Source organism: Danio rerio, chromosome 14, assembly GCF_052040795.2.
Source record: "Danio rerio strain M-AB ecotype USA chromosome 14, GRCz13ab, whole genome shotgun sequence".
Taxonomy (NCBI): domain Eukaryota; kingdom Metazoa; phylum Chordata; class Actinopteri; order Cypriniformes; family Danionidae; genus Danio; species Danio rerio.
In genome coordinates, this window is record NC_141034.1 from 55,542,609 (window position 1) to 55,569,516 (window position 26,908).

The 26,908-nt window shown below is 37.7% G+C and overlaps 1 protein-coding gene across 2 annotated transcripts in view; it reads left to right on the top strand.

The window, feature by feature from the left end:
- The first annotated feature begins 1,165 nt into the window (after positions 1–1,165).
- The window catches only part of sncb (synuclein, beta), a 37,406-nt gene continuing 11,663 nt past the window's right edge, over positions 1,166–26,908 (top strand). Inside the window, exons 1-5 of one of the 2 annotated variants that reach the window (XR_015506659.1) lie at positions 1,166–1,242; positions 1,954–2,084; positions 13,387–13,416; positions 17,972–18,741; positions 21,170–21,671. Coding sequence is in view for 1 of the 2 variants with exons in the window: in NM_200969.1 (NP_957263.1) it covers positions 1,964–2,084; positions 13,387–13,416; positions 17,972–18,090 (270 nt within the window). In the remaining variant the exon portion in view is untranslated. 2 annotated transcript variants of the gene reach the window in all.

The following is a 26,908-nucleotide window of genomic DNA, read 5'->3' on the forward strand; positions in this document are numbered from 1 at the left end:
GGTATTTTTTTTCTAACTATGGAAGTCAATGGTTACAGGTTTTGAATTTTTTTTTAATAATTCATTTTGTGTTCAACAGAAAAAAAAAATAAATCCATAAAGGTTTGAAAGTTCTTGAGGGAGAGTACATTTTCATCTTTGCGTGAACTGTCCTTTAATATTTATTCTAATAGTAAGGTGTTTGTTATAAAATACGTGACTACAGACAGACAGACAGACAGACAGACAGACAGACAGACAGACAGACAGACAGACAGACAGACAGACAGACAGACAGACAGACAGACAGATAGATAGATAGATAGATAGATAGATAGATAGATAGATAGATAGATAGATAGATAGATAGATAGATAGATAGATAGATAGATAGATAGATAGATAGATAACTATTTAACGTTGAAGATGGCTGAAAACCTGTAACCAATGACTTTTATAGTATTTGTTTTTCCAATTCCTACTATGGAAAGTCAACGGTTACAGGTTTCAAACACTTCTAAATAACTTATTTTGTGTTCAGCAGAAAAAAATAAACACATAAAGGTTTGAAATTGCATAAGCGAAACTAAATAATAAGTTTAAATTTAAGGTGAACTGTCCCTTTAATATAGCAAGGTGTTATAAAATACTATGTGATGGGATATGATATGGATAGATAGATAGATAGATAGATAGATAGATAGATAGATAGATAGATAGATAGATAGATAGATAGATAGATAGATAGATAGATAGATAGATAGATAGATAGATAGATAGATAGATAGATAGATAGATAGATAGATAGATCTAAACATGCACAATAATTATCTATACACTAATAGTCTTTACACTAAACGCAGCGGTACATACTTCATATGCAATCCGATTATAGTTCAGTATTATTAAACACAGCGAATGTAAAGACAGTCAGTCGCACGTGCACACAGTGAGTAAACGCAGATGATCAAATCTTCTGTGATGTGTGTGTGTGTGTCTCCTCATCCCTCAGCTGATCTCCGCGGTGTCCGTCCTCTGTAATGTCCGCTCAGGTGCGCATCAGTGTCAGGGAGCTCAGGCCATTAGAGCCGCTCTCTGACTGACACCCCCGTGATGATCAATACCGCATCCTCGCCTCCTGATTGGCTGAGCGCATCATCCATAGGAAGGCCCACCTCGAGAGCGTAGTGTAACATTTCCTTCCACGATATTTCAATCTAGCACGCAATTGAAGCACAAGGACGAAGAAGGTGCTTTAAAAAGGTAGGCTTTCGACTGCTTTGATCACAGAAAAGTGGGTGTTTGAAGGGACGCGAACGGAGATCGTGTGAAATAGCTCGTGTGCATGTGTGTGTGTGTGTGTGTGAGGAGACTCGTAGAGGGAGGAAAATCCATCGATGCAATCGTATTTGAATTGAATGCATGTTGAATATCCAATGCAACCTGATGATTAAATGAATACTCGCTGTGTTTATTTTCTGAGTCGTGTCGTGTGCGGGACGTTGGAGAGGTGACACCATGTTGTAACTGATCAGTGTGTAAGATCCATCTTCTTCAACGTGCATTGTTTAACATCACACCAATGCATTCGAGATTTATTAAATGCTTAAAATCGACATTAATGCTCAGCATTATTATATACAAACCCTACAGCAGTGGCTAAGTGTAAAATAAGAGCTTTGAGTAATAATTAATGAGTTGGTGAAGATCTCATGCACACCTCCTGCTGTTAAAGCTGAAAAATAGCGTCAGCTGATGGTGTGAATCTTCTCATCTCCTTGTGTTTGCATGTATGGGCGTTTTATCTTCTGGGAAATTAGACTCCTTATTGTTCGACTGACAGCCTGCTATTAACACACACACACACACACACACACACACACACACACACACACACACTCACACACACAGATGCTCTCAATTCCAAATTAACCCACATTTGTCCTATGCATTGCAACTCCTTTTTTTATGCAGAGGGGCCAAGATGGATGTTTTTATGAAGGGGCTTTCTAAAGCTAAAGAAGGGATGGCAGTGGCTGCAGAAAAAACCAAGGAAGGTGTTGCGGTGGCCGCTGAGAAAACCAAGGAAGGCGTGATGTTTGTGGGTAAGTCATGCAACATTTAATGCTCTTTTTTTAATGCATGCATCTCACGAATGAAGCGTGAGCTCTGTGGGAGTGGGAGGGACTGTGAATCTTGGAGCCCGAGGGCCAGGAGGGGGTTGCTATCTGTTCCACTGCCTCTCTCAGAGCATCACTATAGGTTCGGCCTCTATTGTGTAATTTTGTGATTGGCTGGGATGTTGGGTGGGGTTTTCTAGGCCTCTTACGTGGAGCATGTCCTACTGAAATTGATAGATGCTGGTTTTTCTTAAAGAGATGCATTTCTTTTATTTTTTCTTCTGTATTTTATTTAGAGATTTTACGGCAAGTTTCAGTGAAACAAAAATAATAATCATATACAAATTTGAAATGGTATCAACTGAAGCACGTACAGTAAAATAAAAATAAAACATCAGCAAATAAAAAGGGAAATAATAATGTGGCTTAGCCAAAAAAAGTGCCTCAGTGTTTTAGCTAATGCTACTGTAGTTAATACTTGCTGATTTTATTTTAAATGAATTTATTTAAAAAAAATTAAGGAAGTCTGCATTAATATTCTGTTATAATCATCCACTTTTTCCTTTATGATAGCAAAGTATTTGGTGTACAGTATAAATGTTTGAAATCAACTACATACATAAAGCACTAATGTGTGTGTGTGTGTGTGTGTGTGTGTGTGTGTGTGTGTGTGTGTGTGTGTGTGTGTGTGTGTGTGTGTGTGTGTGTGTGTGTGTGTGTGTGTGTATATACAGTTGAAGTCAGAATTATTAGCCCCCTTAAATTATTAGATTGCTTGTTTATTTTTTCCTTAATTTGTGTTTAACAAAGAGCAGATTTTTTCAACACATTTCTAATCAAAATAGTTTTATTATATCATTTCTATTAACTGATTCATTTTATCTTTGTCATGATGACAGTAAATATTATATTTCTACTAGATATTCTTCAAGACACTTCTATACAGCTTAAAGTGTCATTTAAAGGCTTAACTAGATTAATTAGGTTAACTAGGCAGGTTAGGGTAATTAGGCAAGTTTTTGTATAAGGATGGTTTGTTCTGTAGACTATCAAAAAAATTGCTTAAAGGGGCTAATAATATTGACCCTAAAATGGTGTTTAAAAATTTAAAACTGCTTTTATTCTAGCTGAAATAAAACAAATAAGACTTTCTCCAGAAGAAAAAATATTATCAGACATACTGTGAAATTTTCCCTGCTCTGTTAAACATCATTTGGGAAATATTAAAAAAAGAAGAAAAAAATTCAAAGGTTGCTAATAATTCTGACTTTAACTGTATGTATATATATATATATATATATATATATATATATATATATATATATATATATATATATATATATATATATATATATATATATATATGTATATGTGTATGTATATGTATATGTATATATAAATATATATATATATATATAAATATATATATATATATATATATATATATATATATATATATATATACAGTTTAAGTCAGAATTATTAGCCTCCCTGAATTTTTAGCCCCTCGTTTGTTTTTTCCCCAATTTCAGTTTAACAGAGAGCAGATTTTTTCAACACATTTCTAAACGTAATGGTTTTAAAACTCATCTCTAAAACCTGATTTATTTTATCTTTGTCATGATGACAGTAAATAATATTGTAAATATTTTTCAAGGTACTTCTATACAGCTTAAAGAGACATTTAAAGGCTTAACTAGGTTAATTAGGTGAGCTAGGCATGTTATGGTAATTAGGCAAGTTAATGTATCACGATGGTTTGTTCTGTGTACAGTCTGAATTATTTTTTTGCTTAAACGTGCTAATAATTTTGTACTTAAAATGGTGCTTAAAAAATTTAACACTGCTTTTATTCTAGTTAAAATAAAACAAACAAGACTTTCTCCTGAAGAAAAAATATGATCAGACATACTGTGAAAATTTCCCTGCTCCGTTAAACACCATTTAGGAAATATTTAATAAAGAAAGAAAATCATAGGGGGCTAATAATTCTGACTTTAACTATATATGAGCAATATCACACGAGTAGCGGTGTGATATGGCTGTATATCGGCACTGGTGGGAGGCGTGCGTTGGCATGAGTGCCCCCACCAGTGCTGATATACAGCCATATCGCACTGCTACGAGTGTGATATTGCGTTTATACAACAGTTTGATGCCATAATTGTGTATATAAAAACAAAATCACAACTTGGAGAGTCTCAAAAACCCTTTTGTATGAGGAAGTACTTTCTTCTGCGTTGGATTCAAATCATAAGCTGACAGTTAAACAGCCGAGCAAGCTTCTTTTAAACTTTAGATCTGTAGTGTCTGCTTTTTTGCTGGCTGTATGTGGGCGGAGTAATACACAAAGGGTAAAGAGGCAGTACGGGTGCTGATATTACTTAAATATATCACGGCTATCATCAGCCTATCACGGCTATATCAGCCTATCAGATTCGAGAACCAGACAGAACTGTCGTATAAATATATACATATATATATATATATATATGTATATGTGTATGTATATATTAGGGCTGCACAATATATCATTTCAGCATCGATATCGGAGTGTGATCATTCGCAAGAGTCACATCGCTAGCATACACAATATTGAGTCTGAAGTATAATTCATCATTTTGCAAGTGTATTTTCAGGCCTGTAAGGGTTTTAAAATAATTCAGACATAACAAATCATACCGTTTGTAACATTTTGTAACTTTTTTTTCCGTTTGTAATTAATTTTATTGAATTGTTTATAAGACAATTGTTTTATGCAGTATTATTTTACATTTGATTATTCAATTATTGTATACCTAAATACTGTTAGACTCCTCAGGAAACAATAAAATGCTGTTTATTTAATTTATATCTTTTTCTTTATTGAATTCATTTATTGTTGTAAATTGTTTATTATATTTTATGCACTTCCTTTACCATCCCAATCAAACTTAAATAATAAATTCTTCCCAATTATAGATATTCAACTCATCTGGTAAAATTAGTAAAAATTGTAAAAAAAAAAAAAATAAATAAATATATATATATATATATATATATATATATATATATATATATATATATATATATATATATATATATATATCAATGTTAGATGTTTCCAATATTGTGCAGCCCTAATATATACACACTCACTGGCCACTTTATTAGGTACACCTGCCCAACTGCTCGTTAACGCAAATTTCTAATCAGCCAATCACATGGCAGCAACTCAATGCACTTAGGCATTTAGACATGGTCAAGGCGATCTGCAGCAGTTTAAACCGAGCATCAGAATGGGGGAAGAAAGGCGATTTGAGTGACTTTAAACATGGCATGGTTGATGCCTTGTTGATGTGGTGGAACGGGATGTGCAGCCGCAAATCTACAGCATGATGCTATCATGTCAATATGGAGCAAAATCTCTGAGGAATATTTCCAGTAGCTTGTTGAATCTGTGCCACGAAGGGGTTCTAAAGCAAAAGGGGTCCAAGCTGGTACTGGTACGATGTACCTAATAAAGTGGCCGTTGCGTTATATATATATTTATATATATATATATATATATATATATATATATATATATATATATATATATATATATATATATATATATATATATATATATATATATATATATCTAAGTAAGTAAATGAAAATATATTATGAATAATGCATTTAATGCCTAAAATAGCTGCATTTACATTCCAGCAATGTCCTTTTGGACAGAATCAAAATGCAAGAGGAAAAATTATACACTTTCTGTCATTAATTTATTTGTATATTACATAAAATTTTGATGTTGAGAATACGTTTTTGTTCTAATTTTAAGTGTGCTGGATTAATTTAAATATTTAAATTTGACGCTGAGGTCATGCAGTGAATATTTATATAATACATGTATAAATTTAAACAAATGATAATAATAAAGTCCAAATATATTGCATTAACTAGTGCACCGTAAATCATTATTACATCAGAAGGTGCTAATGTTACCAATAATGTGTTGTCAATAATATCCAGCTTAGTTTGGCTCATGGTTTCAGTGTTTTTCACATGATCATTTTTATTCATATAAATAAAGATCATAATTGACCTACTACAATATACAATTGAGGTCAGAATTATTGGCCCCCCTGTTAAAATTGCATTCTTTTATATTTTCCCCCAATTTCTGCTTAACGGAGAGGCATTTTTAAACATAATAGCTTTAATAATTAATAACTAATGACGGACAATGTTATATTTGCCATAATGACAGCATCAATATTTTTTCAAGATACTAATATTCAGCTTCAAGTGACATTTAAAAGCTTGACTAGGTTGATTAAGGTAACGAGGCATTGTATAACAGTTGTTTGTTCTGGAGACAAAACAAATATTGCTTAAGGGGGCTAATAATATTAACCTTAAAATGGTTTAAAGAATAATTAAAAACTACTTTGATTCTAGCTGAAATAAAACAAATAAGACTTTCTCCAGAAGAAAAAATATTATCTGAAATACTGTGAACATTTCTTTAAACATCCCTTTGAAAATAGATATGAAATAAGTTAGATATTGCACAGAAGGGCTAATAATACTGCCCTCAACTGTGTACGTCACTATTACTCCAAATGCCGGACATGCAAGTCATTTCTGAGGTTGTCGTCAGTGCGCAGCCTCCCGAAAATGCCCTATTTGTAATCTTCAGTCATCAATCTTGAAAATGAAAAGCGCTCAAGATATTGATTCTAGTAGAACACAAACTCTTCCGAGAGAAAATCCATTTGGTGTAACCCGATGGTGTAAGGTGATTGTTAATGTACAGGCTAATTTGAGAGTGAAATAACACCGCGTGAGATGGTTGACTTCTGGAGGCCGTCCAGCATCGCTCTGATCTCCTATCGGGCTGGAAAAGAGCCGTTCGGGCCACATGTCACACTATTCCATGAGCTCATAGACCTCTATATGCACACAGAGCTGTGAGTGTGAAAAAACAGGACAGATACTTTCATTGCACACATACAGTAGCATATAGAGTAGTGCTGTCAAACGAGGAATCAAGATTTACTACATGCAACATAGAGAGTTAATATATATGTTTGTGTATTGTGGATATTTAACACAAACACGCATACAATTTTGTCAAATATTAAAAATGTATTATTTATAATGGATTTATTGCTTAATATAGCTGCATTCATATTTAAGGAATGTATTTTTGGACAGCAAAGCTTTAAATAAAATATTTTTTAAAAATGCATAAGGAAAATGTTTACACTCTCTCTTATAAATTTATTCATTTATTAAAACAGACCAGATGCTTCAATGCGCACACACACACCATATAAAGTTAAAACTAATGCTGTCAAACAAGTTATTGAGATTTATTACATGCAAAATAAAAGAATGTATTTACAAAATATATGCATGTGTGTATTATGGATATTTAACAAACACACGTACGTTCATATATATATATATATATATATATATATATATATATATATATATATATATATATATATATATATATATATATATATATATATATTTATACAACATCAGAAAGGTATCTATCTAAACATGCAGCTCAACTCCTTGTTCAAGCTCTTGTTCTCTCCAGACTGGACTATTGCAACTCTCTACTAGCCGGGCTTCCAGCTAACTCTATCAAACCTCTTCAGATGCTTCAGAACGCAGCAGCACGAGTGGTCTTTAATGAACCTACAAGAGCACATATCACTCCGCTGCTCATCCGTTTGCACTGGCTGCCAGTTGCTGCTCGCATCAAATTCAAAGCTCTGATGTTTGCTTACAAAGTGACTTCTGGCTTTGCTCCTTCATATCTGCTCTCACTTCAGATGTATGTGCCCTCCAGAAACTTGCGTTCTGTGAATGAACGTCGCCTCGTGGTTCCATCCCAAAGAGGGAAGAAATCACTTTCCCGAACTCTCGCATTCAATCTGCCCAGTTGGTGGAATGAACTCCCTAACTGCATCAGAACAGCAAAGTCACTCGCTGTCTTCAAGAAATGACTAAAAACTCAACTATTTAGTCTCCACTTTCCTTGGACGCGCTTTTGCAGGTTATCAACTAGGTTTTGCAGTTTGCACTAATTGTTTTGCAGTTTGCATTAACTGTTGTGCAAATGTAAATAGTGTAGTGAGAAATGCACCAAAGTGTATGAGAAAAACTGTAATATTGCAGAACTGAGCCTACAACATACACAGGTCTGTAAATCATTCATGAAATTGTTCAATTCAGAAGACATTTTCAGGAAGAAAAAGATTGACATCTTTTAAAGTAAATTTGTTTGACAGATTTTGACAACTAGTTCAACATTTATGTAGGTAATGACTCAAGTAATGAAATGAGCACTGTTAGTTTTATATGGAATGACTATTCAGCATTCACAAGTTTAGTTCATTTTGACTGACATGACATAAGCAGATGATAATGTTATAAACAGCAGAGAGTTGTATGAGAGCAATTGACGCATGTCCAAAAGCATTTGCAATGTGTTGGAAGGAATGAGAAACTGCTACTATGATGTGCAAAAATAACTAACTGTTTTGAGAAATGCATGACCTGTTGTGCAAATGTAAATAGTGCTGTGAGAAATGCACCAAAGCGACTGAGAAAAACTGTATTAACAGTTGTGTATAGCTCTACTCAAAGAAAGTTTATGTTTGTTGTAAATAAGGCTGTGTTTATTCTTCTGCACAATGCTGTGAGTAAATTAGGATTGCAAAGAGCAAATGCAGTAAAAATGTGAAACATACATATTCAGTGTCTTGTACGCAGATACCTCACTCAATGCAGTGATGTCTGACTTTGCTGTAGTTTTCAATTGGCTGTGCAAATAGTCTATAGTGCTGTCTTGAGCATTTTCAGCAAGTGTCACCAAAATCTGACTTTTTAGCATTGAAGAAATTTCCAGAGTAAACTGACAAAATGAAAACATGACTAAGCCATTTGACTATCTTGTTCATAAACAATGCTGTCAGGACTTTTCATCTTGATGACACTGACACTTTGACTGACATCAATACTTGCTTTTCAGGAATGAGCTCTCCATTATGAGCACATAACTCATTTTTGCAGGTTATCAGCTAGGTTTTGCAGTTTGTACTAATTGTTTTGATAAATGCATTAACTGTTGTGCAGAAATGCACTGGTGTTGTGAGAAACGCACCAAAGCTATTGAGAAAAACTGTAAAACATGGCAGCTCCTTTGTTTTCATCCTCCTAGACTGTGCATGAGTGAGTGACGTTTGTCTGTAAACCAATAGCGTTCAGCTGCACGTCTAGCTCCGCCTTTTGGTTCCCTTTTGTTGTGCTAGGTACCCTTCCTAAAGAAGTGGTGTGGTACTGGTCACTTTTAGAGACCCTTTAACAGTGGAAACAGCCAAAAAAGCCTACCCAACCAAACCGTACCACTCAGTGTAAACGGGTCATAAGTGCACACGTTCATCCCCAACACCCTCACTATTCCTTCATTCATTCCCGCAGTTCGCTGCTGTTTTGATGTTGGTCTGAATGAATAACAGAGTCTCTGCACATCTGTGGCACCAGCAGCGAGTGTCCCGGAGAGAGATCATTACCCTGATCCTTCACTCACAGCACACCGGCCTGTTGGCTTACTCACGTTTCTCTGACCCGGGACAACATGCTCGAATGGCCTTGTGTGTGTGCGTATGAGTGCGTGTGTATGTGTGTGTGCATGTGTGTGTGTTTTCATGCCATATCCGGATATAAATGTGTATAATATCATGGGTAATGCACAGGTATTAGAGGTGATGGTGAATTATGAGGACATTAGTGATGCGCCCCATTTCTCTAAGGGTTTATAAATCATACTGCATGATTTGTTTGTTTGTTTGTTTGTTTGTTTGTTTGTTTGTTTGTTTTAAAGACAAACATAGTTTAGACATAGCATAGTTTCCTGTAAGCAGTAAGGTTAGGTCAATAAAAAAATACAGTTTTTTACACTATAAAAACAATGGAGATCTATATAATGTCCCCACAAGTCACAAAAAAGTGTGTGTCTATGTATGAGTGTGTTTGCATCCATGTATGTGTTTGTGTGTATCCATGTGAGCATGTGTGAGTATATGTGTGTGCACATGTCCGTGCATATGTGTGAGAGAGTGTGTGCATGTTTTCGTGTGTGTGTGTGTGTGTGTGTGTGTGTGTGTGTGTGTGTCCATGCATCTGTCTATCTGTATGTGGGTGTGTGTGCATGCATCCATGTTTGTGTGGGTGTGTGTTTACGCGTCTATGTAAGTGTATGTGCATCCGTGCATCCATGTGTGTGTGAATCTATGTGTCCGTGTGCGTGTGTGCGTCCATGCGTCTGTATGCGTGTGTGTGTCCTTGGATTCTTGCATCTGTGTATATGTGGAGGAGGGGACAGACGTCTCTGATAGGTTGATGTTCCACCTTGAGCAGCAGCTGCTGGATCTCTCTCACACACACACACACACACACACATGCTTGTGAACTGTGATGCCTCTTTCTGTCCCGCTGCTCTTTCACTCCTCTCTAATTTCCTGTGTGTTCATTTCCTGAGCTGATCCCCATCCTTATATGCAGCCGTATGTTTACTGGTCACTGCTCTTTGTTCTCACACTGATGACTGGGTTTAACGCATGATAAAGGGTGTGATATTGTTATTATTAGTTATTGTTATCATTGCATGACTCTAGAAGGGATGGCACTGTCGCCTTAGCTAGAAGGTTGCTGGTTCGACTCCCAGTTGTGTCAGTCACACCAGGATGCAATTATCTCATGTTTTCCGTGGACGTTTAATGCCTCGTGACTATTAAACGTCACTTTTAAAGGCGTAATAGCCTCATTTTTAAAGAAATGCCTCATGCTCGTTTTTTTTGTTTTGACGCGGCTCATCAAAACTTTCTCCACCAATCAGATTGCCACTTTTGTTCACGTGGGCGGAGCTGCTGAAGTCACAGTCAACAGCACTTGGAGGCGCTCAAGCGCAAAACTGTCAATGCAAGCGCACATTGAAGAAGATGCCCAGAGACGATATAAACGTGGAGCGTCTTCCAGTCTTATATAACAACATCTGCTGATAAACCTGTTGTTATTCTGCTGTAATAACCGGCTGGACCTACATTATCCCTTACTTATTTAAATGAACATACTAATAGTCTTACAAGTGGATATGCTTTTTGTGTAAATAAGCTTGTACAAATAATCTTTGGATCATGTATAACATTTCGAGGTTGGATTTTATGTAGTTTTCGACCTAGGCTACACTTATTTCCAAATCCAGTAAATTGAAATATCATTGAAATATAAAATAATTGGTTTTGATATTAATATATTTTGCAGTGTAATATGTATGACTCTTCAATGCAAAGCTTCTGATTTTATATACTTAAGGCCAGTTCACACTGGGACGCTTTAACTTACGTTTTCCATGGACGTTGAACGCCTCGTGACTACATGAAGGGCGTCAATGTAATTGTGCACACCGACGCTCAAAACGGCAGGCGTAAAAGCATCATTTTTAAAGAAACGCCTCAGGTTAGTTTTTTTTGTTTTGACTGCCTCGTCAAAACGTTCTCCACCAATCAGATTGGCACTTGTGTTCACGTGCTTGGAGCTGCTGAGGTTACAGTCAACAGCACTTGGAGGCGCTCAAGCACAAAACTGTCAATGCAAGCGCACATTGAAGAAGATGCCCAGAGACGATATAAACGTGGAGCGTCTTCCAGTCTTATATAACAACATCTGCTGATAAACATGTTGTTATTCTGCTGTAATAACTGGCTGGACCTACATTATCCCTTACTTATTTAAATGAACATACTAATAGTCTTACAAGTGGATATGCTTTTTGTATTATTTGTATAATAATATTTGGATCATGTATAACATTTCGAGGTTGGATTTTGTGTAGTTTTTTTTTTACCTAGGCTACACTAGACGATTAGACGAGACGATATGAACGTGGAACCGAGGGTATATGCAGAGCTAGTGTTTCTTCTCATACTGATAAACTTTCTGTGAAGCGGTTAATGTGACTTTTCCATTTTATACGGTTTCTTTTACAGCATCGATGTTGTAATGAAATAAAATACAATCAGTTAAACAGACTTTGGCATTCATTTAGTTGCTCAAGTGTAAAACGAGACAAAAAGCCGTAGCGCAGAAGCTACATTGAATATACCGAGGTAAAATAAATGCTCATATTATAAAGACATGACGGGGGAAATGTAATTTAATGCAGTGCTTCTTGTACAATCTGAGACCCAGTTTATGTCAGATATCACTCAGCCAGTGGAGATCGCTGAATTTTAATGAAAACAGACCTTAAATGTGCTGATTTTGCAATGGCATACAGTTCACCAGAAGCGCTTAACCCAGGTAACTGACAAATTAAAAGTCCTTTAGCGTACTTCAGCATATACCCAATTGCACTTGTGAACAATAATCATTTCTTCATCGCTAGAGCAGGAGCTGCTACTTGAACCATTCATGCTTGTTCGAATCGACAACAAGCGTGTCAACCTTCGCATTTTCCGTGGCCGTTAAACGCCTCGTGACTAACTAAAGGCGGCAATGTTATCATGCAAACCAACGCGCAAAATGCCTGGTGTAAAACCCTTAATTTTAAAGAAACGCCTCATGTTCGCTTTTTTGCAAGTGTGGGGAAGCTATTATATTATTATTATTATAAATTATTATAGTAATATAAATAAATTATTATTATTATAGTAATATAAATTAATATAATTTATATTACTAAATTATATTTATTTTTCAATGAACTATATACCCTATTAAATTCAAGTTTATTTGTATAGCACTTTTTACAATAGTAAATGTTTTAAGGCATCTGTCCAACCCAATACACCTCTTAAAAATGTTTTCATCTAAAACCATCCAGACTGTGTGTCCATGCACGTCTTTCCTCTTAGTCTTTGTTATAATGACCGCAGTGCTGTGGATGAATCTTTAATGAGTCACGGGTGAACGGCTCCAGTTAAAGCATCTTTTACTCCATAGTAATTCCTCTTGTATCAAACACGCTCCCACTTTTCTCCTTATAGGGAGCTTTAGTGATCTGCATTGTGCCGGTGGAGGTGACAGCTCTGACATACAGCTGCTATTAGCTCTAATGATTTTTCAGTCAGACTTAAAATAAAGCTACTCTGGCAGTCCCGGGCTTGTCTTTCAGCTTATTGCCTGTCTGCATTGTGTTCTCGATCACAGCTTGATTTAATGTGTGTTTCTGTATTGTTATTGGCAGTGTAAATGATTTCACGATGTTCTTTGTGTGTGTGCTTTGCAGGCAGCAAGACCAAAGACAGCGTTGCAACAGGTAAGGTGATTCTGCAAATTGTCCTTTTAGTCTTGTCTTGTAAATAATGAATACGTCTCATTTAATGTGTGCAGAGGGCATGGCTCACGGCCAGCAAGTGGAAGCGAGACAAATAGATCTGTGCCTAGCTGATATTTCAGAAGGTTATTTGTCTAGGACAGGTGGAAAACTAGTAAAGTCACAGTAGGATTTACTTGCTGGAGCTTGAGGATAAAATGAAGTCTGTAACTCCAGAAACCACTTGTCTAGCAAATAAAACCTGTATATAATGCATTATAAGAGACACACTCCCGTATTAAAATCTAATATATATGGCAATATCCAAAAATTACAAATATGACATATACATATACATATATATATTATTATTATTAATTATTATATATATATTAGCAATATCACACTCGTAGCAGTGCAATTTGGCAGGCTTGCGTTGGCTCCAGGTTGCAGGCCGAGTGCCTTAGTGTCCCACCAGAGACGATATTCAGCCATATCGCACTGCTACAAGTGTGATATTGCATTTATACAACAGTTCGACAGCATAATCGTGTATATAATAATGAAAATCAAACACGGAGTCTCCAAAACCCTTTTTTAAGAGGAACTACTTTCTTCCATCATTCATAAACGCCTGCAGATGATGTCAGAACAGCAGAAACTGGTGCTACTTTACACACGTCGCTTTAGAGCTAGTGTTTGAATGATTCTCTAGCGTAATGTCTAAAGTGATGACGAAACAGCTGATTTTGCTCACATTTTATGATTATAAGGCTGAACGGCATGAAATGCCATCAGTCTACAGAGATTTCCCAGTATTTCTCTGTTACAATTACAATAATTAACCCTGAAAAAGCCAAAGCGAAGCAAACAATAGCAGATTACTATGGTATAAATACAGCATACAAAAGAGAGCGATCGACTTAGAATGCCACTTACCAGTTTATTATTATGATTTGATCAGCTGGAGTTTGAAATACGTAAAGAGTTTTTCTCCCCTAAAGTGTAATTATGCAGTCTCTGTCGCCATCTTGTGGCAGACAACCATCAATTTCTTTGCTCTGCATGCTGATGGCCACCGATGCAATAAATCTCAGAAATTATAATTGTCTGAGGACAAGCGAGTTCGCCGAAAGGTGCCGAACGTCAGCCAGGAAGCCACCTATCAATGCGAATGCTGCGGTAAAGAATGCTTCTCCCAAATTGGTCTCTTCAGCCACCAACAACAATGTCTCAGACAATAAGTCATGACTCAAGAAAAGATCTCACACTCGTAGTAGTGCAATTTGGCTGTATATTGGCACTGGTGGGAGGCGTGCATTGGCTTGAGGCTGCAGGCAGAGTGCCTTAGTGTCCCACCAGAGACGATAATCAGCCATATCGCACTGCTACAAGTGTGATATTGCATTTATACAACAGTTCGACAGCATAATCGTGTATATAATAATGAAAATCAAACACGGAGAGCCTCCAAAACCCTTTTTTAAGAGGAACTACTTTCTTCCATCATTCATAAACGCCTGCAGATGATGTCAGAACAGCAGAAACTGGTGCTACTTTACACACGTCGCTTTAGAGCTAGTGTTTGAATGATTCTCTAGCGTAATGTCTAAAGTGATGACGAAACAGCTGATTTTGCTCACATTTTATGATTATAAGGCTGAACGGCATGAAATGCCATCAGTCTACAGAGATTTCCCAGTATTTCTCTGTTACAATTACAATAATTAACCCTGAAAAAGCCAAAGCGAAGCAAACACTAGCAGATTACTATGGTATAAATACAGCATACAAAAGAGAGCGATCGACTTAGAATGACACTTACCGGTTCATTATTATGATTTGATCAGCAGGAGTTTGAAATACGTAAAGAGTTTTTCTCCCCTGAAGTCTTATTATGCAGTCTCTGTCGCCATCTTGTGGCAGACAACCATCAATTTCTTTGCTCTGCATGCTGATGGCCACCGATGCAATAAATCTCAGAAATTATAATTGTCTGAGGACAAGCGAGTTCGCCAAAAGGTGCCGAACATCAGCCAGGAAGCCACCTATCAATGCGAATGCTGCGGTAAAGAATGCTTCTCCCAAATTGGTCTCTTCAGCCACCAACAACACTGTCTCAGACAATCAGTCATGCCTCAAGATAAGATCTAGGACATGTCAGCCATGGTCAACACTGACTGACAGAGGCCTACTACTGCAATCTAAACAACTACATTCTCACCTGAAATAGCCTCAGAAGTACATGATGTTGTCCAACAGCTGCAATATTGGTCAAACTGTAGTGAGTTTATTGACCTGCTGTCATGCTATGTGGGCGGAGTAATACACAAGCATGAAGAGGCTGTACGAGTGCTGATTTTGCAGAATATTGCAAGGCTATCAGCCAATCAGATTTAAGAACCATACATACACTATATATATTTAGGATGATTCTAAGAGCCCATGCATTTTGCGGCCCCCCAGAGATATTATTAGGGGCCAACGCAACAGACTCAACCTCCGCCCCGCTCTTCACTTTAGTCCGTAACTCCAACACAATTTCACGGCAATTCGTAGCTTTTTGATTTCGTATGAATTCGTACGATCTAATTTAGTATGATTTGCTCATCACCCAAAGACGGTTGGAGTTAGGGGTCGGGTTGGGTGCCACGCCTCCTTTTTAAAATCGTACATTTTCGTATGACTGAACTCATACGAAATCGTAAGAGTTAGCCACTAAACTGACAAAACGTAAAATACTTACGCTTCCTCGTGAGATCAGGCTTACTCAAATACATCCCACCACTCTTCCTTTTCGTCCGCAACACACTCCCAACCCCCAACCCACACGCCCCCTGTTTTGTTCTACTCTTCTGTCCACGACCCCCCCTCTGCTCTTAAAGGGGCTAATAATTTTGTCCCAAAAATGGTTTGAAAAAAATTAAAAACTGCTTTTATTCTAGCCAAAATAAAACAAATAAGACTTTCTCCAGAAGAAAAAATATTATCAAATATACTGTAAGAAATGTCATTGCTCTGTCAAAAATCATTTGGGAATATTTAAAAAAGAAAATAAAAATCAAAAGGGGGCTAATAATTCTGACTTCAACTGTATATATATATATATAATTATAGGAGCAGGATTGTGTATTATAATATACAGTATTTTTGCATATACATTAGTTTAAACTAAAAACACTGAAGATCACAGAAAATCCAAAAATTAGCACACCCAGGATGGTTTGTTCTGTAGACTATCGAAAACAAATTGATTAAAGGGGCTAATAATATTCACCTTAAAATGTTTTTTTTTTTAATTAAACACTGCTTTTATTCTAGCTGAAATAAAACAAATAAGACTTTCTCCAGAAGAAAAAACATTATCAGACATACTGTGAAAATTTCCTTGCTCTGTTAAACATTGTTTGGAAAATATTTAAAAAAGAAAAAAAATCAAAGGGGGGCTAATAATTTTATATATATATATATATATATATATATATATATATATATATATATATATATATATATATATATATATATATATATATAATTATAGGAGCAGGATTGTGTACTATAATATACAGTATTTTTGCATATACATTAGTTTAAACTAAAAACACTGAAGATCATAGTCCAAAGATTAGCACACCCAAACTTCTATGATGGGGGAAAATAGTAAATAAAATTGTAATAAACAGGAAAACCAAGAAAAACATAAAAGATATATAATTTAGTCCATTTTGCAATAGCTGGTTTGAACTGAAATGTATTATCTTTCCGTTTATAAAGTTGTTTGGTGACCAAACTCTTATTTCAATGCACATAACTGATTGATAAAACTACTTTGTTTAAATGATGCACCAAAATTATTGCCTATATTCTCTGAGAAATGCATACAAATATGAATTATCAAAAGAGGGTGCACTCCTTTATGCTGAGCACTATATATATATATATATATATATATATATATATATGTGTGTGTGTGTGTGTGTGTGTGTGTGTGTGTGTGTGTGTGTGTGTGTGTGTGTGTGTGTGTGTGTGTGTGTGTGTGTGTGTGAGTGTGTGTGTGTGTGTGTGTGTGTGTGTATATATATATATATATATATATATATATATATATATATATATATATATATATATATATATATATATATTTATTTATTTTTATAGATGTTACTTGCAATATTAAAGCTGACACTTGTGTGTATTTAATGTCCTTGCAATAAAATATAAATGAATAAATCAAATTTATTTTGAGTTGGGCCTCAAAATGGCACGACTAGTGTTTGGTGTTATCTAGTTAAATCAGCTTGATTTATTACTATTAAAAATGATTGAATTCCACTTTCATTAAAGAAAATCTGATTACTGTGGTTGTGTGATTATTGCAGTGAATGACAATAACCTTCATTTCCCCGTTGACATCTTAGTGTGCATCTGTGTGCGTGTGTGTGTGTACTTAAACACAAGGGTGTATGTAAGCATGTGTGCATGTTTGGATTCTGAATGTACTGCTTATTCTTGTCAATCCAAATAAAAGCATGAACGTCTCTGTGTGTGTGTGTGTTAGTGGCTGAGAAGACGAAGGAGCAGGCATCTCAGCTGGGCGGAGCAGTGATGTCTGGAGCCGGAAACATCGCCGCCGCCACCGGCCTGGTGAAGAAGGACGAATTCCCCAGTGACATGAACGTATGTGCTTTCATATAAACAACAAACAGCATTTCATATTCATTCTTTAAAGAAGTCACAGTAGAAATGCACACCTGCTGCCTGGGAGATATGTCTACAGCCTAAAAAGGACTTCTGTTGGTGTGATGAAACACAGGAGTGAATCATTGGACCTAACCCTCATTGCAGTAAACTATATATTAAATATCAGGAGTTTGAGATATAGCGCTGTATTAAGTTTATAACATGATTAACACTGAAATTAGCAATTTTATAAACACCATGTCTCATTATTTTCAGCAAAAATATATGTAAATTGGAGGTTTGCTACCTAAACACTGATTACAGCCATGAGTTTGAGAATCACTGTGTTAGAGCATGCGCCAGGGCGCAGATCTTATTTTTCTGTCCTTAAAATAGCAAAAGTGGATTCGGACACACACTTAATGCTTATGCGCCTAGATCGTTAAAATAGAGCCCTTAATGTCACTTTTTTAAGTGGAAGAAAAAACATTTTCTTGTGTGTCTATTTAAATGCAAATGAGCAGCTGCTCCCCCTCCCCCTATCTAGAAGAGGGCGGAGCCTTTACAGCTTGTGCCTCAGTTACTCTGCAAACAACAAACAAAACCTCTAAAGGCTTTATAAAGCACTGATAAAGGGACATTAAGCCAGTGGCGTAGCGGACGGGCCCGCAGGGCCCGCACTTCGGGGGGGCCCCGCGTGATTAGGGGCCCCACGTCGTCGCGATTTTAAATAATTGAAAATCCAGGAACCGCAATAATCAAACTCTTGGGAACAACTGTGGTCGGAACCAAAGTGCACAGGTCTGTGTTCTCTGAACTCCCCTCAAGCGGTGAACTACTTTATTCTGATTGCTTGCCGCCGAACCGCGTCATAGCCAATGAAGACGCGCCGCTGTTTCTCGCTGGCGGTTCTCGTTAAAAAATGAATGACCTCTGGCTACTTTGACGCTCTCGCCGCTTTCGGTTTGTGATCGCTCCTCAGTTTGTGAAGGATTCCCCGCGTTGTCGCTCCACCCCACCTCCTTTCCCCGCTCCTTAATTTGTGACATAGATATATACTCTAGATATCGCATAGGGACCCTGAGCATGCGTCAATAGCGCCGCCACATTGGTACAGTGCTCCCAGGACAAATGTCATTCAACCGCACTAGTCAAGACAGTGTTATCACGTGAAGATGCGGGACTTTAGCGCTGTCTACGGGTTTAGTTACGAGCAAACAAGGAAAACAAAGCACAAAGGCAGAACATTATAATAGGTAAGATTAAGTTTTTACGTTTTTGTATGTTCTGAAATTTGTGCTAATCAGGTAACGTTATTGATGATAACAGTCACTTACTGCATTCACCATAAGGCAAAGTAGCTCCAATTCGCACTAAACACTCGGCTTATGCTACTTTTGTTGAATAAAATCAGCAAACAATGCAAAAGAAATATGACAACGAGATGCTGCGCTGCCAGAAACTTGTATTATTGTCGGCTAACGTTAGTGAAAGAGTCGTTCGGGGGATTCATTCACAAACGAATCACTCCCTCCGTCAGTATGAGAAGTGAAAGCAGGAGAGGAGCTGTGTTTCAGGACATGATTAAATCAGGTTTAACAGGGAGGGTGAATAGACCTTTTACGCACTTCCGCATTTTTCGAATGGAAATACGTCAATGTAGTGCATTAGAACTTCCTGTTATCATAGCGGCAGATACAAAAAATGGCAGAGTCGAAGAATCGCAGTTTCTGTTGTGTTCCAGGCTGTTCGTCTTCTAACCAAAAACAGCCCTACCTTTTATTTCATTCTTTTCCTGTGGTTCTGAAGAAAGGAAGGGCATAGTTTTAATGTAAAACAGGTAGCACCTACGTCTGCAGCTGGCACTTCGCTCCGGATGATTACAGTGGCTGCGTCGTTCGCCGCCTGAAGAGTGGTGTTGTCCCGAGCCTATTCCCTTGGAACAACTTTACAGCTCCTTTGAGAAGGGAGTCAGTATATGACAGAACCTACAAACGTCAGTCTAAACAGCTATGCTGTGAAGATAGTGACACGGTGGCTAAGGCAGCAAGGATGGATCACGACTACGTGACACACCCACCTGCATTGAGGTAAAGCTGGTATTATATTCACACATTCGTTTATTTAGAAGTCTCTATATTATTTACCATGTTACTTTGAATATACGATCGAAATTACCATGCAAACATGACTTGAAAACAACATTAACACTGGTTATTTGACTGTGAACAATGCTGTACTTTGCTAGTCATTGGCTGCTAATATGATTTCGCTATTTAGAGTTTGCAAATAATACTTTGAATAAATTATATTGTTAAAGGGAAAGTCTGAATGTGCAAATAAGAACCAACTTTACCACTATCCCACCTGCAGTTAAGATTGTTCATAGTGTATTTAGTTAACGCTAGTCACCTGTGTGTACCGTTATGCATATCTACCTGAACAAATTAATGTTAATAATATAAGCTGTTCACGAAACTCAACTAATAAAATAAAATATATATTTTTTTAATAATGAAACAATTTATTGCTGTGACATCTAGTAAATACACGAAGTTTTATCATACTAGCATGTGTGGAAGTATTTAAAACAAGTGTGTTACAACTGGCCCTGTGTTAGGTTCTGCCCCGCTCTCCCCTATTTTAATTGCATGTATTTAATTACTTATTTAATTAACTTCGGAAGACAACTCAGGCTCGCCGAAAACACTCTAGCTGCCTTTTCTCCGCCAAAAAACTCATACCGGAACTGGGTTTACACGTTGTTGACGTACTTCCGGTTTTTGCGTAAAAGGTCTATAGTACATTTCTGTACACACAAACACAAGCTTTTTGTCAGGAATGCCCGTGCGATCACTGATCCATCAATGTAGAAAAGTGATGTACAATTAAAATTTTCGGAATTAGAAAAAAAAAATTGCATATTAACATCCAGGAAAACTCCCGATCATAGATATATATGTATATGTGTATAACTCTGGCTTTGCCCCCTCACACCCCTCGCTTTCAACTGGGGGCCCCGTCGGTGATCCCTGCAGGGGGGCCTCCGCATTTTGCGCTACGCCACTGCATTAAGCACACACTCAGTGTCTGTCAGATGACGCAAATCATAAATATAGTTCAATAAATTCCATCCTCAGACTTTTTATTTTATGCAGACGGCTGCTCGTTTGATCCGATTGTAAATGTGGCTATTGATTATTTGTCACATTTCAGCGTTGTATAATGTAAAGAATGGACAGTAAAGTGAATGCTAGTGGATCTTCATCATGCACGTGTCCATCAGACGTGCTTATTATGGGTTACTGTAAGAGATATACACAAGCTGGAGACGTCACACACACGTCATAACACAAGACACATAATGGAGGGATACTAGGGGGAGTATAGTGTCTTAGTTTAGCTCTAAGTCCTGCTGAGCCCCTCCAACATCTCTCTCTCGCGCTCATCAACAAATGTTTCATATGTTTTGCCAAAGCATTTGTCATGTTTACATTAAGCAGAACATACAGTATGAGAACAAATGATATAGAAGTAGAGATTAAAATAATTCACAGTATAAAAACAATCAACATTTTAAAATAAAAACAATAATCATAATTCATTTCTTTCTCTATTAATTTTAGGATTAATTCAAATATATCGCTAAAACATCACATAAGCATTTAATAATAGTCATTTTAGGTAACACTTTACAATAAGGTTCATTTAATGCATTTACTAACATGAACTAAACATGAACAACACATGTATAGCATTTATTATTCATAATTGAGCATTTACTAATGCATTATTAACATCCAAGTCCCGTGCTTGTTACCATTAGTTAATGCGCTGGGAGTTAATGTGAACTACTGTATTTTCATTAACTAGCCTTGACTAACATGAATAAATACTATAGTAAATCTATTGTTCATTGTTTGTTCATGTTAGTAAATGCATTAATTAACATTAACTAATGAACCTTATTTTAAAGTGTGACCTCATTTTATAATGCATGTATTTATGCATGATGCAATCAAATCTTAAATAAATGCATACATAAATAAGTAAATGCCTGATATAATGTTTAAAAAGATATTAGGAAATAAATATCTCTTTCACACACACACAAACACACACTCTCTTTGTCTCGACCTTGCCCAAGGTCACAGTACTAGGTTACACAGTACTTACACAGCATGGATTATGGAGGAGAAGCCAGTTATTCCTCAGACTTAGGCAGATTTGCTTCACTTTGAACAAACTGTTGATTTCAGTGTGACGTCTCCACAGTCATTATTCTGCAATCTAACATTACAGTATTATACTACAGGGCTGTTGAATGCTTGGTTCTGATTGGCTGATAAACATTCTAAGGCAATGAAGGCGGCACAGCACACGAGCCGCTATTTCACTACTAGGGAGAAATGCTGTAAAACTCCATCTCTGCATCTCTCTTTCTCTCACTTTGGACATTTGACCCGCTGGCCTGTTTGTGAGGTAACTTTTCCTCTCCTCTTGGCTGTTAAAGCGATACTTGTGGATTCAGACACGATCGTTCTCCACTGTGTCTATTATCGTTTACCTTTGTGTATTCTGTACATATAGACTGTGGCCCCGTTTACACTAGTGCGTTTTAGTTTTAAAACGGCGTTTTAGAATGAAAACAATCCGCGTCCACACTCGCGTTTTACCCAGCGTTTCTGAACTGCTCTCCGTCCACACCAAAACGCTGAAAACGCACATCACGTGACCACACACACACTCTCAGGCAAGCGCTGCAGCCCATCTACCCAGATCAGAGCTCTGCTAGTCGGACTTCTCATCAAGCATCTCCCGCTGGATCTAATCTCACTATATTTATTAAACGAAATATTTCATTCATCTTGTTGTCTTTATCTAACGACATATTCCCCGACTTTGGTCATTGGAATCTATTACTTGTTCTCAGGTAACGTGTTTTGGCTAAGCACAAAGATAAGTTAATGATTAACGTTAATGTAAACACGTAGCCTATTCTGTATATTGACTGATCGCTTGCCTTTATTTCCTATAATGTATAAACTTATTGTATGTTATACTTTTATAATGGCCATTATCGATTATTAAAACTGATATTCAGCAAAAGAGAGGCTGTGTTTCGTATTTTCACTGAAATTGAAAGGAGGCAGTTGTTATCGGCTCCGTTTTGTTATAAATATCTACACAGTGAAGATGACGCTCATGCAGCACGACGCCTCAGCATTTCTGCTGTCTGTTAAATTGCTAATATTAAAATGAAAATAGGCAGTTCCTTAAATCATGTTTACATTTTGTTGTTGAGAAAGTGAAACAACGTAGCCAGGGTGATGTGAATGACGTTATAAAGTACACTGTTCCCTTTGAAGATTTACCCGTGTCCTCGGTATAGTCTGCTTTTCCATATCGAACTGAGAAGAAGAGACTGCAGCCTTGATCAAACTTGCGAAGTCTGAATTTACACAGAGAGAATGCAGGACTGAACTGTGCGTGTTAGGCTACTTAATATTCAGGAAAAGCCCCAATCAGAGAGGCGAATGTCTGCAGCCCCGCCTCCGTTTTCAGATGTCTCCGTTTTCCATCATCCACACTGAGACGGAGCAGCAGCGTTTCAGAATGAAAACAGCCTCTTCAGCGTTTTCGAAACGCTCCGTTTTCGGCGCTCGAGAACTCCGGCGTAGTGTGGACGGTTGGCGTAACCGTAGCAAAACTTATGCGTTTTCAAACTAAAACGCATTAGTGTAAACGGGGCCTGTAACTGCAGCTGTTCTACCCACGTCACTCAAACAGCGATTTCACTTCTAAAGCTAATCGCAGCCCTTTCTGTTGAGCAGGTGAAGACCATAACCAATCATAGGAGTGTTAGACCTCCTTTGACAGCGCTCAAAAAGCAAGCAAGATAATATTTACATTTAGTTTATTTTGCTCTACATGCTCATGCCGTCTTCTGTGCATGTGTTGGAGTTTTGTTTGATACATTCAGAAAGAGTTTTCTTTGAGCAGGTCAAATTAAAGGGACAGTTCATATAACTTACTGCTGTATTAAAGGTGCAGTAGGTGATTTGCCAAAATGCTCACCGCTTAGCATATTATCTTTGGACGGCGGGGAGGGACTGTGATTCAAAGCCACACCCCCTGATATCGCGAACGCGCGCACCACGTCACAACAGTCGACAGACAACCCACTAGTTCATGTCGTTCGCCAGTTAGTTAGTGCCAGCGCGGTGCAGGAATTACATGAAATACTTTGCCACACTTGCATGCTATATCAGAGCGAATATTCAGAGTAACGTTAGCGGTAAACAGTAGAGGAAGGCTGTCATTGTTCATAAATGACCCAATGTGAATATAAAAGCAAATTCAGCTCAGTAAAGCAGGCTAGGCGGAATAGCGCTATTTACTGGTGTTTTGTTGTTAAACTAGCCTGCAAAAAAATCCAACTTAAACCAGCCTAGGCTGGTTGGCTGGTTTTAGCTGGTCGACCAGGCTGGTTTTAGAGGGGTTTTGGCCACTTCCAGGCTGGTTTCCAGCCATTTCCAGCCTGGTCTTAGCTGGTCATACTGGAAAATGACCAGCTCAATCCAGCTAAAACCAGCTTGACCAGCCTGGTTTAAGCTGGACATAGCTAGTTTTGGCTGGGCTCCCAGCCTGCTAGGCTGGTCAAGCTGGTTTTAGCTGGTCATCTCCCAGCCTAACCAGCTAAGACCAGGCTGGAAATGGCTGGAAACCAGCCTGGAAGTGGCCAAAACCCTTCTAAAACCAGCCTGGTTGACCAGCTAAAACCAGCCAACCAGCCTAGGCTGGTTTAAGCTGAATCTTTCAACAGGGTAAATATAAATCTACAATATAGATGCTGTCAAAGAACCTTATGAAACTGAAAATAATCACATCAATCTTTCACCGGGAGATTTCAGTGGCTGAACAACACGTCTGTGCATAGAAGACATTCATAACACAACACAATCTAACATAAGCTTAGCCTGACTAAAAGAGTTTCAAAACAGAACATGACCTGTCTAACAGTAATACTTCAGCCATGGTGTCGTCCTTCCTCCAGCATGCTAAAGTAACTCCAATACTGATTCAGGATTTTCAAAAGTTTCAATGCAGCATTTGATTTCTCCCGGTCCGTCTCGTGACCGCGCGGCCGCTTTAAGAGCGAATTATACCCGCGCCTGGCTTTACAGTATTCGGCCTGAGCTCGGCTGTCCTTCGGCGCCTCCGGCTCCGACTCGGCATCTGCGAGCGGCCCGCAGCTCGCTCGCGCGCATGCGTTTGTGATGCAGACGGTCACACGCTAATGGCGGATCTGCCTGAACACATGCGCAGAAGTCCGAATCTACATATGCTGACAGACAGTCTGACCTGCCTATCGGAATTAAGGGAGATGACGGTCCGACTCTATTTAATTGGGTAAACATTTTTTAGTTTTATGCTTTACCCTGAATATAAAAATACATATAAACACATTTAGATCATTTACTGTAATCATTACTATTGGACTGTGAAGAGACTTTCAACCAGCACAACAACACATGTTTCTGAAGACAATCACCTACTGCACCTTTAAAGGTCAAAATTGTATTACAAATAGTATATAAATATTAATAGATTTATAGACTTTAATATAAGAAAAAATTCTTGTGTTGTAAAGAAAACATCTAGTTATATATGGAAAGCGTCGTCAGTGCACCGAGGTTGAACCGAACCACTTTGAACAAACTGTTGATTTCAGTGTGACGTCATTCCAGTATTCTGCAATCTAACATTACAGTATTACACATTATACTACAGGGCTGTTGAATGCTTGGTTCTGATTGGCTGATAAACATTCTAAGGTTCTGAGGCGACAGTGCTAACCATTGAGCCACGGTGATGCCCTGTAATTAATCATTACCGACTTGAAAAGCAATGCTAAAAACAATACCACTGATAGAATTAAAGTAAAAGTGCATTTTTATTTAATAATATATGTACATTCATTCATTTATTCATTTTCTATTTGGCTTAGTCTCTTTATTAATCTGGGGTCACCACTGCGGAATGAACCGCCAACTTATCCAGCATATGTTTTACACAGCGACGTAGTGGCGCAGTAGGTAGTGCTGTCGCCTCACAGCAAGAAGGTCGCTGGGTCGCTGTTTCGAACTCAGCTCAGTTGACGTTTCTGTGTGGAGTTTGCATGTTCTCCCTGCGTTCGTGTGGGTTTCCTCCGGGTGCTCCGGTTTCCCTCACAGTCCAAAGACATGCGGTACAGGTGAATTGGGTAGGCTAAATTGTCAATAGTGTATGAGTGTGTGTGTGTGTGTGGATGTTTCCCAGAGAGGGGTTGCGGCTGGAAGGGCATCAAAATGTGCTGGATACGTTGGCGGTTCATTCCGCTGTGGCGACGCCAGATTAATAAAGGAACTAAGCCGAAAAGAAAGGAATGAATGTTTTACATAGCGGATGCAACCAATCACAGGGAAACATCCATACACACTCATTCACACACATACACTATGGACAATTTAGCTTACCCAATTCCCCTATAGCGCCCAGAGGAAACCCACGCCAACAGCGGGAGAACATGCAAACTCCACACAGAAATGCCAACTAACCCAGCCTAGGCTTGAACCAGCGACCTTCTTGCTGTGAGACGATTGTGCTAAGCACTGCGCCACCGTGCTGCTCCTATCCTAATGTTTATTTATTCGTTTATTCATTTTTTTAATTTATTTAATTTAATTTGTAAACAATAGTTTTAATTTTTAGATCAGAACAAGATCATAAAGCACACATATAAACAAATTCACAGGCTGTAAACCGTCCCACC